The 16,313-nt window shown below is 39.9% G+C and overlaps 1 protein-coding gene and 1 long non-coding RNA gene across 2 annotated transcripts; both read right to left on the bottom strand.

Moving 5' to 3' along the window:
- Positions 1 to 28: 28 nt before the first annotated feature.
- LOC135479270 (uncharacterized) lies at positions 29 to 6,919 on the bottom strand. Its single transcript, XR_010445843.1, has 3 exons — positions 6,631 to 6,919; positions 5,703 to 5,815; positions 29 to 4,921 (listed from the first exon to the last, which is right to left on the bottom strand). It is a non-coding gene; the product is annotated as an uncharacterized LOC135479270 (long non-coding RNA).
- Positions 6,920 to 7,843: 924 nt separating this feature from the next.
- Positions 7,844 to 15,554, bottom strand: LOC135479377 (uncharacterized). The gene is made up of 6 exons (XM_064759203.1): positions 15,497 to 15,554; positions 13,760 to 14,128; positions 12,529 to 12,596; positions 9,554 to 9,658; positions 8,159 to 8,302; positions 7,844 to 7,885 (listed from the first exon to the last, which is right to left on the bottom strand). The coding sequence occupies exons 2-6, from the start codon at positions 14,034 to 14,036 to the stop codon at positions 7,844 to 7,846; spliced, it is 636 nt and encodes a 211-aa protein (XP_064615273.1). The 5' UTR covers positions 14,037 to 14,128; positions 15,497 to 15,554.
- Positions 15,555 to 16,313: the final 759 nt, after the last annotated feature.

Raw genomic sequence — 16,313 nt, 5'->3', positions numbered from 1 at the left:
CACAATCCCCCCCCCCCCACAATCCCCACCCATGACACCTTTTCTTCCCCCTCACTTACATTCATGTCTTGTCAGAAACAATCATTACAGTCTTTTGCTACCTCACGTCTCCTGGAGACATGGGTACTATTTTGCAGACTCTCACAGCTGGTCCTTCATTCATACCCTTTTAATAGTGACACTCAAAGCTGCCACTGTCACAAGCATTTTCCCTTGACATCGTCACATTTCTTTTGTCTCACTGTTTTCAGCATGACATTGCTGTACACAGGTATCTCATTTGTGATAATACACGTTAACTATTGAGAGCTAAAAAAGTTGGTAAGCATAAAAGCTGAATTAAGACATTGTAAGCACTGACCACATTAATAGAGGGGCCAAGAAAAGCAAAATTCACCAGAAATAATCAGATAGCAGCTGCAATCATTTGGCAATTCGTGTCTGAGGAAATGTGCTGGAAGTAACCCATAATCAGTTAGTCAGTCTGTCAGTCTGATGGGTGGCATCACCTCCACGGCCACTTTTCAATCTGGTGGGCAACACTGCCTCCCTTAAATGATACTGCCACGACCAAATTTGAGCAAAGACAAAGTATCCCGCAGACTCCGAACTTTAGCAGCTCAAAGTGAGCAAAATTGTGCACTGTGGGAAAATCAAAGGCAGCGCCATCTTATCAATTTAAACCAACAAGGAACGACTTGTTTCTGTAATCCGAGCACCAACCTTTTTCTACGGTCGTCGTGCAGACACTACTTTGCCCTTTAGCAATATGAGCCAAAGATAAGAGTGATGCAACATCATTTCTTTTCGGTTTCTCTAGCACAGCATGTCCAATAGCGTAGTAAGAATTCCAGATTAAATTTTGACTTAGTGTGTTATATGTACTAGACACGTGATAAAACAAAGCTATTAACATCGTCTTGCATTTTGTGCAAGCTCCATGCTCAATGGAGAATTAGTCGGATTTTGATGCTGAAATGGGCTGGTGATTGATGCCAAAATCAAAGTTGTTGAATTACAGTCTTATTTTTAAAATCAAACTGTAACAAATAACGTACAGCTAAATGTGCAGTTGTACTTTTCAGCAGGACTTTTCTGACAGACGAGCACCCAAACAATGAGGGAAGCGGCTTATGTTTCAGTCCCATTATTCATGGAAGATGTAGCACTAGTATGCCGCAGGACATGAAGCCAAATAGTTACGACAAAAATTGATCTTAGTGCAACATCTGCAATGTTGCAATGTAACAGTTTCTACTGTTACAATTTTCTTTCTTTGATATGACGTTATCATGGTGAGCTAGGAAAGGAACATTTGACGTCAGTAAAATAACGGGGGGTGGTGGGGGTTGTGGGTCAGCATTAGCAATGGGTAAAAAGTTTATAATAAACAGTCAAATATGCACAATTAACTGATGCAAGGTGTCGAAAGTAACAAAGCAAACACTTCTTAAACTGCTTTGAATTTGGTTTGTTTAGCAAATCAGTTTGGCCATGTAGAAATGAAACTATCTAAACAGTGAGTGTGTGTTGCATATAAGCATATCCCTGGCTATGTCATTTTGGAAGGGACAGGACTTGAAAATTGTGAATCATGCTTCAAAAATCTGCACCTTGAACCCAATCCCTGCCCCCTGTCCCTCATGATTTCTAGGAATGTGTGGGATCTGATAATATACGCCTTCATGTACAGAAACTTAGAACATCATGAAATGAAACATTCTCAACAGATGCCGCATTGTTAAAGGAAGACAGAGGTCCCCCACTCACCACTTAGTGTGTATGTCATTGTCTTAAGTAGAGGTTCCCTGAGTGTCACATTGTAGAAAAAGGAAGGTCCCCAGCAACCCCTTAGCAGGTGTTGTCAGAGGAAAGCAGAGGTCCCGAGTAACCTCTCACCTTTGGTCACGTTGTCAGACAAAGAAAGATGTCCCTAGGAACCCTTTAGCATGTGTCACCTTGTCAGAGAAACAGAGGTCCCCAGTAACCTCTCCCCTTTTGTCACATTGTCAGAGGAAGGAGGATGTCCCTTGAAACCCTTATCACGTCCAATTAACACAGAGGTCCCCAATAACCCTTAAGCTTGTGTCACATTGTCACAGGAAAGCAGAGGAGATCAGTAACCCCTCACCTTTTGTCACATTGTCACAGGAAGAAAGATGTCCCCCAGAAACCCTTTGGCATGTGCCACATTGTCAGAGTAAAGCAGAGGCCCCGATAAACCCCATGCTCATCGTCATCTTCCATTTTTCCTCATCACTGGTCAGGCAAGGTGTGCATTATAAAGATAATCATTGTCAAAGATCTAAAATGTTTCAATTCCAGGGAGATCAGATAACACAGGAAACACATTCATTTAATCTCAATATTTATTGTGGATATTTTTCACAAATGAATGTTATACTTGTATGTCAACTGTATTTTAACACAGGTTTTCTTTTTGAGTATTTACTATCTATGATTGTAGCTTGTTTAGAGTGATGCATTTCCAGGTGTAAGGTGTTCTAGATGTATATGTATAATACAGAAGTAAAGCGTTGTAGGAATTTGAGATGTCAGTAAATGGGACACAATGACACGTTTTGCTGAGTTTTATGAGAAGTTTTGGGCTAGTACACAAGTCTACAAATATGGATGTTTGGACCTGTCAAAATATAATACTATGAAGTCCATGTTTCTTTTGTTATTTGTTCCTTGCGTCTGCTGTGATTCCTGCTGGCCACCGTCATATAGGTGAAACATCAAAAAAATATACTGTGATCTTGAGAATTAATAGGACAGTTTGAGCATGATGAGCGATCAACCTAATTTTACATTTCATTCTGATACACAATGGTCCTTGCTGGTTCACTTGGTCTCACTACAGCTGTGCTGATGACTTGGGCTACACCATTGTGACAGATTGCATTGTGCCCAATCAAAACAAGCAAACCGCTACATGCCCCTTTCTGCAGTTCACTCCGCATGTGATGTGAAACGGGCTAAGATGTCCATAGCGTATGTACCGAGTCGTAGGTGAAATCTGGTTTTACAATTTGTGCTTACACTTACTGGGAGGTACTACCTAAAAAAATTCAGAATTTTTGGAGTTGGTTCAGCAAAACACAAAAATGAGTTGCATTTGAGTCGTTACTAAATGCATTCCTACATTGATTCAGAGCCGTCCATTTGGCTGAACAACATTCTGCCAGACATAACTCGTCAAGGTCCAAAGTGGTCGGAAATGTGAATACAGCTGGTTGGTTTTGACTGCTGCTGAGTACTTCTGTTAGTCAGGTAATCGGGAAGGTGTGGTTTATTTTCCACCAATAAAAATCACAGCCTTGTTCACATCTAACTTTGCCCTGGGTGACTTCGCCTTTTTTTACAATTTTTATATATTATATTTGTTGTGGTGCTTAGTCATTGCTGGGTCCTATTCACACCTGCAGGATGTTTTGTAAAGTTTCGAAATGGAAAACAGTTGATTGTGCCTACTAATCTCCTGTACCTAAATGTATATGTGCCTGGCGTATTGACCATGACAACACATAAAACATATGTCGAAATGGTAATCGTTTTAGCACTTGAGGCAACCTCTGTTACAGTAAACCCGGCCTGTCTTGTCCAATTTCAGTGTGAGTAATTCTTATTTTAATGTTCACAGCTGACCACACCTATACAAAGTGTCCGGACTGACCATTTTATTGTGGTAAACCGGGCTGATGCTGATGTACATATAAGACATTGGCATAAGGCTTGAACAAAATGTCCTGGCTTTTTCAATCATGCATTTTTATCGCCAAAGATAATATCAATAGAATACTAGCAACATTCACCAACACAAATGACAACTTCCTGGATGAGGATGGATATCCCAGGGTACGTGAACCACACCCCTACCATTACACGTAACTAAAGTATTGTAAAAGATCTCAAAATGATGTCTAATGTAGAAGTTTTGTGTTACAACCTTCAATTCATGGAGTGAACGGGTAAAGGCTGTATCACAGCTTACTTTGCGCAATTTAATAGCGGCATGTTTGATTAGATACAATTATCAAGATCAGATGACTGTCCCAATTCACAACAGCCATTTGCTCTGTATTGTTATTTTTCAACTTATCTCTATTTACAAATTCCAGAGGTAAGTCCACATTTACAAATTCCAGTGATGATTCCAGAGCTACAAACACCAAACGTTAACACATGGTTACAAACTAGCGGTAAATCCACACTTACAGACTTCGGAGATATTTCCATAGTTACATAATCTAGACATGAATGCTTAGTTACAAACCACAGAGGTAAATCCACGCACAGACTTCAGATATCATTCCACAGTTACAATCTCCACAGATATTTCCATAGTTACATAATCTAAACATGAATGCTTAGTTACAAACCACAGAGGTAAATCCACACATAGACTTCAGATATCATTCCACAGTTACAATCTCCACAGATATTTCCACAGTCACATACTCTAAACACGTATGCTTAGTTACAATCTCCACAGTCAATTCTACAGTTATACACTGCAGACTTCACCGATAATTCCAAAGTTATGACATCCAGACAAGAATCCCTGGATACAAACTGCAGAGAACAATCCACATACCTACACAACTGACCGTCTGCTTGACTTATAGCTCACTCTACAACTTCTGAAAGAAAAACCACATCTGCAGCTAGTGACGAACGTGATGGGATTTTTATTCCTGAAAGTTGGGATCCACTCAGTCATGTTCGTGAGACGCGAGATATTTCACTGAGGAAGTCTTCCTTTGAAGCAAAAGCTAAATACATCATAGTCTTTCTCCTGGTTCTGCTGTGAGAGGTAGGTAGATGTTGTGCACATATTTCAGTTAAGCTTTCCTTTTTCAGTGCTTTCCTGTCCTAGCATTGCAATCTCCATATCCAGGGACCTATGCACCGTGTCCTGTAAGGTATAAAGGAAAAACCACGATTTATTTATTTGATGGTGTTTTATGCCATACTCAAGAATATTTCACTTATATGACAGCGGCCAGCATTATGGGGGGAGAAAACCGGGGATAAAACCAGGAAGAGCCCGCGCACGGAACCCACTGCCACCCGCAGGTTGCGGGCAGACCTTCCCACATACGGCCAGACAGGAAGCCAGCATGAGCTGGACTTGAACTCACGGCAACCGCATGGGTGAGATGCTCTTGGGTCATTACACTGCACCAGCTGATCCACAGAAGCCCCCAAAACACATTTTAAGAGATGAGTTTGGCAACATTAGGAATATGGTAATTGACTCTTTACAGCATTACAGGACACCTGGATATTCACTCATGCATCTACTTGCATGTTGGTGGCTTGAAAACAATATCCAATGTGCCCAGCCTCTGGAGCAGCCAAAGCTATCCTGGCATACTTGCTTTCATTGAAATTCACAATGTACATTGAAAAAAGTTCTCAATTATTGATTTATGCATTTGATGTGTTTTATGTCATGCTCAAGAATATTTTCCTATTACTTATTTATATATTTGATTGGTGTTTACTCCTACCTTAAGAATATCTCATTTATATAATGACAGCCAGCATTAATTATGGTGGCAGAAAACCACCCCAAGTTCGGGGAAATCACATGTTCTCAACTGAAAAATGCATTCCTTAATTCAGTGAACAAAGAACTGCGTTACACTGAGCTTCAATTGCTAAAGATATTTTTTTAGAAAAACTGCATGCACCTTCTTGGGAAAATCATCTGAATTCTGTGACAAGTGCCCAATCTCCTCTGTTATTTCCAGACACTGATGAATTCGGTTCAGGGTAAAAACAAAGGCCTCTCGTAAATCTGAAACTAAGAATTTACAGCCGTAAATTTAAATTGAAAAACTCATGTGTCGAAAGAAACGAAAATTCTGCGAGTCTGAGGGGTGCAGGTTCAGTAACGATACAGGTAGTTACATGTATTCCCTAACATCTCTATTATATGCTGGCTTCCTCTCCGGCCTTAAGTGAGAATGTCTGTCAACAACCTGCGGGTGGTCATGGGTTTCCCCCGGGCTCTGCCTGGTTTCCTCCCACCATAATGCTGGCCATCTTTGTACCAGTGAAATATTCTTAAGTACGGCGTAAAATACCAATCAAATAAATAAATTATGTGGATGTGATGTGTGTCACTTTACCTCTGGTTTTGATAGCATAGCTGTTCAATTTATTTATTGATTTATTTGGTTTTTGTCAGTCCTTTCCACTTATGACCGGAGAGGAAGCCAGCATGAGCTGGACTTGGACTTGTATTAACTGCATTGTTGAGAGGCTCAAAGCTGGCCATGGGGAGCCCTCCAGTAGCAGTTCAAATCATAACTTTGGGTCAATCCATGTGTTTTCATTTACAACAATCAAAAAGAAAAAAAAAATTGTTTGTTTTCATCCAGTCATTTGAAACATTTTGTGGCAATAAGCATTGGTGTTAACGGTTTATTTAGACTGCAAGAAGCAAAAACCATTTCTAAACTGCTATACAATTCCCATAATTTTATGTAAATACACATGCTCCACCACATGGAATTCCCCATAAACCCAGAAACCCACTTGAGCCCAATAGAGCAATTGAGCCATTGATCCCAAAATTAGATTCCACTGAACATGCACGTACAGTACAAAACTTACCTTTACTTTGCCTCATGGCTTTCCAAAGATCTGTAAACTCATGCAGGATTGCATCGCTCTGTTGCTGGGCTGACTCCACTACCTTCAGTTCCTCTCTTAATACTGCATTTGCAAACTTTTGCTAAAATAAGGCACAAACAAAGCAAGAATACCTAAACAGGCCTACATTAAAATGTAAGTATTTCTAATTCAATATCACTACGCGGAATCCAGCTCATCTCATCTTCCTTTCCATACGTGGTAATCTCTTCCAACAATCTACGGATGGTCATCTGTTTCCTTCAATCTCTGCCCGGTTTCCTTTCACCATAATACATACAAAACCAACCCTCTGAACAAATAGTTCATGTATTTATGGATCTCCTGACTTTTGTAACTTTGACAGGGCACTCTCTGTGACAAGATCTGTATCCTATTGCTTCCGATTTTTAGATCAGATATTAGAAGTACTTTAAGCAGAGAATTACATTTCTTTCCCAATTATTTTGCAAAGTGAAGATATGAATACGTTGTTCATTAGATAGACTAACCACGTGGAAAAAAAGAAACAAATTATTCCTGCTACAATTACATATATATTGGCTAAAAAGATCAGACAAGGTATCCCAAAAATTAGAAAAATGAGGGTATTTACTGCCAGGAATTTGTATATCAGCTCCTATCTGCTGACTGTTTTACCTTTGACAGAGAACTCTGTGTAACACGACACAAACTTACTGCCATTATTTTGTCTATCAGCTCCTATCTGCTGACTGTTTTACCTTTGACAGAGAACTCTGTGTAACACGACACAAACTTACTGCCAGGAATTTGTATATCAGCTCCTATCTGCTGACTTTTGTACCTTTGACAGAGAACTCTGTGTAACACAACACAAACTTACTGCCATTATTTTGTCTATCAGCTCCTATCTGCTGACTGTTTTACCTTTGACAGAGAACTCTGTGTAACACGACCCATCCTTACTGCCATTATTTTGTCTATCAGCTCCTATCTGCTGACTTTTGTACCTTTGACAGAGAACTCTGTGTAACACACCACATCCTTACTGCCATTATTTTGTCTATCAGCTCCTATCTGCTGACTGTTGTACCTTTGACATGTACTTGCTGCCATTATTTTGTTCATCACCTCCTCTATCGCGTAACTTTTGTACCTTTGACAGAGAACTCGTGTGTAACACAACACATCCTTACTGCCATTATTTTGTCTATCAGCTCCTACCTGCTGACTTTTGTGCCTTTGACAGAGAACTCTGTGTAACACAACACATCCTTACTGTCATTATTTTGTCTATCAGCTCCTATCTGCTGACTTTTGTACCTTTGACAGAGAACTCTGTGTAACATGACACATCCTTACTGCCATTATTTTGCCTATCAGCTCCTATCTGCTGACTTTTGTACCTTTGACAGAGAACTCTGTGTAACATGACACATCCTTACTGCCATTATTTTGTCTATCAGCTCCTACCTGCTGACTTTTGTACCTTTGAAAGAGAACTCTGTGTAACACGACACAAACTTACTGCCTGGATTTTGTCTGTCAGCTCCTCTATCTCCTGATCCACTTCAGCTTCATCCTCAGCGGAAGGATCCCACAAGCTATGAGCTTTGTCCTCCTCAAGTACAATACTCTTTGGGACATGAAACATGTTGTTTTCCATGTATAACTGCCAACAATGGATGCAAACCGTTAGACCATCTAATAAACATCCTCATATCTTTATTTTTTCAAAAGGCTGGTAAATATTCTACTTTCAACACTACTGATATATGTCCCAAATTTTAGAAGAATTATTGTAGGTGTAAATGCTTCTTTTTTCTAAAATCAGTTGAAAACTACAAAGATTCTATGGGTCTATTGTTTATGTTTTTTAATTAACAATAGTATCACAAATTCCCGGATTCCACTTAAACAGCCATAAAGCTAGTAAACTTGTAACAAAAACAAGATACATTTAGTAAAACTAGAGTCAGGATATAAATTTTAAATTTATATTGCAATCCTATAACGTTCACTGAATCATGAATCTTTAAATGTATTAGCATTATTACTGTCTTGAAACAGTGTCAGAGAGATAGCATTGCAGCTAGAGAGATAGCACTGCAGCTAGAGAGACAGCACTGCAGCTAGAGAAATAGCATTGCAGACAGAGATGGCATTGCAGTTAGAAATGGCATTGCAGATAGAAATGGCACTGCAGACAGAAAAGGCATTGCAGATAGGGAGATAGCATTGCAGATAGAGAGATGGCATTGCAGACAGAGAGATGACATTGCAGACAGAGAGACATCATAGCAGATAGAGAGATGGCAATGCAGATAGAGAGACAGCATTGTAGATAGAGAGTTGGCATTGCAGATAGAGACAGTATTGCCTAGAGACAGATAGCACTGCAGATAGAAATGGCATTGCAAACAAAGAGACGGCATTGCAGATAGACAGATAGCATTGCAGATAGAGAGATGGCATTGCCTATAGACAGATAGCATTGCAGATTGAGATGGCACTGCAGATAGAAATGGCATTGCAGAGAGAAATGACATTGCAAACAAAGAAATGGCACTGCAAACAAAGAGATGGCATTGCAGCGAGAGATGGCATTGCAGATAGAGAGATGGCATTGCAGATAGAGAGATATCAGTGCAGATAGAGAGATATCAGTGCAGATAGAGAGACAGCAACACAGAGTAAAGCTGATGTACCAGGTCATAAATCCAGGGAAGAGAATATTTTAAAACAAAATCAGCTGAAATGTCTTCTACCAGCTGACTCCCTATCATGCCTACAGTAAAATGCTTAGTTTTGCCCACTCTGGTAAAAGATTGGACACTTGAAAATTCTAATCTCCCTTAAAATCAGCTGACAATTTTCTCCTGTAAGTCATAGGGCACACGGCACACTGATTGCATGTACTTACTTCTAACCTGTCAAAACCTTTGTCCAATTTACTGACGAGTGCCTTCCGAATGTTTTCACACGCAGCACTCATCTTCTCCTCTGTCAGCCCACATTTTGATGAAAACTGAAACGAAAGACATTTACAAAATAGTGGTTCATTCCAGTTTGGATAGCTGGTATGTATGTAGATATGCTTTGAGTTTTACATCATAAAATTTTTTAGTCAGATGACAAAAAGAAGCATTAGGTGTGTGTGAAAACACTGTGTCTTCTTGTGGCAGGCGAGTCCATGCTTCCAAAGTGCTGCCACCAGACATAACACCCCACCCAGTCACACTATATCAACACCGAGCCAACCAGTCCGGTTTCCTTGCTTTAACCTGTCAGCACTGAGCACCAAGTGAGGCAGCAACAAGCACCACTTTTGAAAATCTCTGGTATGACCCGGCCTGGGTTTGATCCCTGGTCTTCCGACCTCAAGGAAGTTAGCGGGTAAATAGCTAGCTTCTGGTTTTATCGTTCAGATCATTACAATACCCAAATTGTTCCCAGCTCTCCTGAAATGCTGTTCTTCATTTTACATTGTCTGTGTAGTGTATCCAAAGCCTTGCTGATCAGATTTCTATACCAAGCATAATGTAAATCTACAACCTTTTCAACCATTATTGCACTTTTTTCCATGGAATTTAAAAATACAATTATTATGAAAATGACGCTGTAAAGGATTTGTTTGTGTCATTAAAGACCGTGCAAATTATTTCAACATACCGGATATTTCTCTCAGAATGTTTTAAAATATTTGTTGTAGAGGTGCTTGAAAAGGGTGGCGAATTAGGGTAGGTTTAGCCAGGGAAATGATGATGTCTCAGTATATTTGAAACCCCTCTATTCTCACAAAATTGACATGGGAGAGACTGAGAAAATAAGAGAAAACTAGAAATGAGACAACCGGATTTCAAATTCTGACCAAATCTATGATAATGAGTTATTTTGAAAAGAAACGATCTTATAACCCATGCTCTCTCAGAACACGTCTACAGATGGCCGCTTTAATTATTTATTTATTTATTTGACTGTTTTGTAATGGTGGACTAAGGAATATTCATTAATATGAAAGTGGTGAGTTTAATGGGCAGAAAAAATCGGATACTTAGAGTAAATCACAGACCAAAGTTATTTACAAACTTTTCCATGTATGACGTAGAACTGTGGGAGACAAGTCCTCTACAACAAAGGCAAGATAGTGTGAAAGGCACCACTAACGCCACAGATCACTTTTTTGTCAGCAAAACTTCATGAACATTCACAACATGGGGAATCTACAAATTCCGTGTCCAAGGCCAGGATTGAACCCATACCTGCTGCCTGGAAGACTGAGGTAATGTATCATGTGTGTATGTGTCATGTGTGTATGTGTCATGTGTGTATGTGTCGTGTGTATGTGTCATGTGTGTATGTCGTGTGTATGTGTCATGTGTGTATATGTCGTGTGTGTATGTGTCGTGTGTATGTGTCATGTGTGTATGTGTATGTGTCGTGTGTGTATGTGTCGTGTGTGTATGTGTCATGTGTGTATGTATCATGTGTGTATGTCATGTGTGTATGTCATGTGTATGTGTTGTGTGCATGTGTCGTGTGGATATGCCGTGTGTATGTGTCATGTGTGTATGTGTCATGTGTGTATGTGTCATGTGTGTATGTGTCATGTGTGTATGTGTCAAGTGTGTATGCGTCATGTGTGTATGTGTCATGTGTGTATGTGTCATGTGTGTATGTCGTGTGTATGTGTCGTGTGTATGTGCCATGTGTGTATGTGTCGTGTGTGTATGTGTCGTGTGTGTATGTGTCGTGTGTGTATGTGTCGTGTGTGTATGTGTCGTGTGTGTATGTGTCGTGTGTGTATGTGTCATGTGTGTATGTGTTGTGTGTATGTGTTGTGTGTATGTGTCATGTGTGTATGTGTCGTGTATATGTGTCGTGTGTATGTGTCGTGTGTGTATGTGTCGTGTGTGTATGTGTCGTGTGTGTATTGTTCATGTGTGTATGTGCCATGTGTGTATGTGCCATGTGTGTATATGTGGTGTGTGTATGTGTCGTGTGTGTATATGTCGTGTGTGTATATGCCGTGTGTGTATGTGTCGTGTGTGTATGTGTCGTGTGTATGTCGTGTGTGTATATGTCGTGTGTGTATGTGTCATGTGTGTGTATGTATCGTGTGTATATGTCGTGTGTGTATATGTCGTGTGTGTATGTGTCGTTTGTGTATGTGTCAAGTGTGTATGTGTCGTGTGTGCATGTCGTGTGTGTATGTGTCAAGTGTGTATGTGTCGTGTGTGTATATGTCGTGTGTGTATGTGTCAAGTGTGTATGTGTCGTGTGTGTATGTGTCGTGTGTGTATGTGTCGTGTGTGTATGTGTCGTGTGTGTATGTGTCGTGTGTGTATGTGTCGTGTGTATATGTCGTGTGTGTATGTGCCATGTGTGTATGTGCCATGTGTGTATGTGTCATGTGTATATGTGTCATGTGTGTATGTGTCACGTGTGTATTGGTATTTCTCTCTAATTTCTTCTGTTACATTTACTATGTATCCTGCAGTCATAATGCGATGCAGGGTTGGAAATAACAGTGCATGTGTTCTTGAGGCACTGCATGCACACTGTTATACTCCATATGAATCTACAAAAAAAATCAAATCAATAATTTCATACTGACCTGCTTATATTTCTTGTCAAATGTGTTGCTTTATTTCATTTCAAAACAATAGCGGAGGGTATAAAATCCTGGGAAAAAAGTATGTAGCCATACCATACAGGCCTACATTTTAGTGTTTCCTCAAAAGACCCAAGATCAGAGGACAACAGATCAAAGAGACACTCGACGTTGAAAACTCAAAAAAATCTCCTAGTCAGATTCACAAGTCCAAGCTAAATATATTGGTTATCTCCCCTTAATAGTTACTGCCATAACTGGGTGTTCTACAGAGTGATAGTTACCTGTTGATGTACAAATGCTGACCAGGTCTCTAAGACGTCCAACAGTAGGCAGTTATAGGCATTATAAACTACAACACAGACAAACATTCACAGTGGTAGGTAGTTATTCATGGAAAATAAATTATAAAGTCATCATTCACATTGTCAGGTAAGTATAAGATTCATACAGTATAAATGAAAACAACATTTACATGAAAAAAGGTCAACTTATTTACTTGATCAATGTTTTACGCTGTACTCAAGAATATTTCACTTATACAACAGCAGTCAGCATTATGGTGGGAGGAGCCCGGCAGAGCCCAGGGGAAACCCACAGCCATCTGTAAGTTGCTGGCAGACTTTCCCATGTACGGCCAGAGAGGAAGCCAGGAGGAGCCAGAATTCAACTCACAGCGATCACATTGGTGAAAGGCTCCTGGGTGATTGCGCCGAGCTGGCATGCAACCTTACAATTTCAAAACCCATTTCATCCAGCTAGTGTGTGTAAGATTCCCTAGTATATAATGTTTGTGAACTTTGCATGTGAACTTTGTCAAACACCATTTAGTTTGTACCTGACAACCACAGGCGCTCGAATCCAGTCCATAAAACCCTATATATGCCATATACCAGCCTCCTAGATATGTATATATAAGAATGTAAACACATGAAATGACGTTTGACCAGCACCATGCAATGTCTCCAAAATTCAAGAAATAAAGCCTTCAACCTCTAACTTTTCCACTCGTTTCCATATCTTGAACTATTATCCAACGTAAAGGGAGATAATCCATAGAGACAAGCTTCTAGTCTAAGTTTGGACATGACCAATGTTTAGTGGGGCTAGGTAACAAATATAATTGTCACTGGCACAAAACATAATTGATTTGAAAATACAAATGGTGGATGCCAACACATAACGTGTAGAAAAGTTGGTACGTTGAGGGCTTTATTTCTTGAATTTCAGAGATATTGTGTGGTGTCGGTCGAAAGTCATTTCATGCCTTTACTTCTTATATATGTGTAGGGGGCTGGTATACGGCATATATAGGGTTTAAGGACTGGATTCAAGCGCCTGTGCTGACAAGGTAAGATTTCACGTCTGACAATGATTATGCCCTCAGCAGGCTGCTTATTTGCAGGCTTGAAACTACAACAGAAAACTCTAAACAACACTGACATGACATGCTGGAGGTAAACTTAGATACAATTTTACATAAATTGCAAAGCAGTACACAATACAGGTACTTACTGCCATTGCAAAATGACTTCGTTGTGAAGCCGAAAAACTGAGTCGTGTACTCGTCGTCCTTCTTGAAGGCAGACCTTGGAGTAGTCTCCCCTGTGCTGTTTACCTTGCTGGACATCTGGCTGGCCATACTTGACTCATCCGTAGAGAACGTGGTTGTCATGGAGGCCGCCCCAATATGGTCAGGTATGTCACGTGACACCTGTGACCCTCTGTCCTGTTCACCAGAATCTCCCACTCTGGACCCTCCTTTCACCACCACGGTAGAGCCTTCTGCCATGACTCGGACTTAATAATCCAGTAATCCTTTTCTTAATTCAAACTCCTGTCATCCAGACTTCTTTATCCAGACATTTTTAGTCTGGGCTCCTTCTGAAACTTACATTTTTGATTGACATTTAGTTACAATCAGTTCAAATGAATGAATGCATGCTTGGGGTTTTACGTTGTACTTTACAATTTTTCAGTCATATGACGAGGAGTCATTAGGTGTGCGTACATATATTGTGTCTTCTTGGACTTGCCGCCAAAGTGCTGCTGCCACTGAAGTATCATGCCAAAGACACCAGACATGACACCCCACCCAGTCACCTTATTCTGACACCAGGCCAACTCTTATGTTTCCTTGCTACAACCTGTTGGAGCTGAGCACCAAGCGAGGCAGCAGCAAGTACCATTTTTTTAAAAGTCTTCATGTCTTTGGTATGTCCTGACCCTGGTTTGATCCCGCAGTCTCCCGACTTCGAGCCTGACTCTCTAACCATCAGGCTGAAGCGGTCAACCATCAGTTTACCTGTTGCAGACATTTAAGTTTAAATAAAATATATACAGAACTCAGTACCCTGCACATCCAGAAATTAATCTGTGGCCTAGTCATGCTAGTACAAAGCAGTTGGAATACCAGCCGTATGAAGTGCATACATGTATCTATAGATCTCTCTTTCAATCGCAAAGACACACAATGTCCAAGTTCAATCCTGGCCTTGGACAGAGAATTTGCACAAGTACATTACTCTGCAGTTCCTGTTTGAGGGGCCTTGTTAACAAAGAGTAGGCCTACAAGCAGTCAGCAATGCTCATGTGAGCAATTGTGCAGGATATCTGTACCATATAAGCAGGTCACACATCAGGGCCATATCTACTGTCCCTTCGGTTCTGGAAAACACTTGGGCTCCTACACTTTTGGCCGTGCAATCTAAACAAGCTGTATTAAAAACTAACATGTAAAATTAAACAAAAATATGATCTGTGCCACCGTTTTGGAGTAAAATTTAGCCTAATGGCCAACTCCATGATGTAAAATGAAAGGGCCTTACCGAACGAACCTACCGGGGCTTTTAATTCAACGATTAAACGTTGAGGCAGGTTAATATCAGAAATTGTTGGATTAGCAAACAGCTTTCAAAGTTTTATTTAATTGAACTAGGTGCTAATTATCATGGGTCAATTATTGAAGAACTTTTCATAATGAACATTTGAGAAGGAGCTTATTGACTAACATAAGGATCAACCTAGTCTTTACAAATGCCTCCAGTTTGACAACTTCATTTCACACTCAACGGTTTACATTATGAATTTATTCTGTCACTGGTCAACCTCAACAGCAACAACAACAACGACATAATACACTGCTACAATCACGGACTCTTTTCACCCTATGTTTAAAATAAAAAGACCATTTCATCAAAAATCACATACTCTTTGGAGGATTCCGGAGGAAAAGATATTTACCAGGCTTACCAGCCTTTATCACAGAATGAGAACGACGTTAACTGTCATAGGCCACCGTCATAACAAGAACAAATCCCCCGCCTTTTCCTGAAACAGACTAGTCTTGATCCAAACACAGTCGCAACTCACCACTAGATGGCGCTCCTTGAACCTGTGGAGATTTTCCACTGGTGGTCGGACTGTGAGTTATAAATTTGACCAGCCTTTTCTGATCCTGCCTAAATGCATTGAGAATGTCTATGTACTGGTACAGCTGTGGGCCTACTTACTCAGCGAGCAAACCGTTTTTCCTCGAAGAGTACGGTTTTAAGGAAAACGAAAAGAGACATGGCAAAAAAAATGAGAATTTTTTTTTAATTTTTAAGGCATATTTTCTATTTCTTAATATCTCCTTTATTTTATGCACTCGAAACAAAACCTGTTACTTTTAACAGAAAGTCTTTTGTCTGTGTAATGGCAGAATGTATTATGTTGTTACAACATAACAATGTAACATATTCAACGTAATACCCTCTTAGTTTAACACAGGCTCTATGTTGAATTAATAGAATATGTGTGCTATATTTAACAGAATAATCTGCTGTAACAATTAACAGAATACATTCTAGCACCACGCAGAAAACAGACTTTATGTTAAAATTAACAGATTATTTTTTGAGAGTACACTCTATAACTCATCTCACAATTCAACTAAATACTAAAGCTTTCTGGTTAATGGCTGAATACCTTATGTCATTGCACTAAAAAAAAATAATTTGTTAATATAAACAGAAAGTCCGTTGTCTGAGTGGTGCTAGAGTGCATTCTGCAATCGCAACAGAAAGTT

The sequence above is a fragment of the Liolophura sinensis genome, chromosome 12 (assembly GCF_032854445.1).
Source record: "Liolophura sinensis isolate JHLJ2023 chromosome 12, CUHK_Ljap_v2, whole genome shotgun sequence".
NCBI lineage: Eukaryota > Metazoa > Mollusca > Polyplacophora > Chitonida > Chitonidae > Liolophura > Liolophura sinensis.
This window is presented reverse-complemented; position numbering and strand designations above follow the sequence as displayed.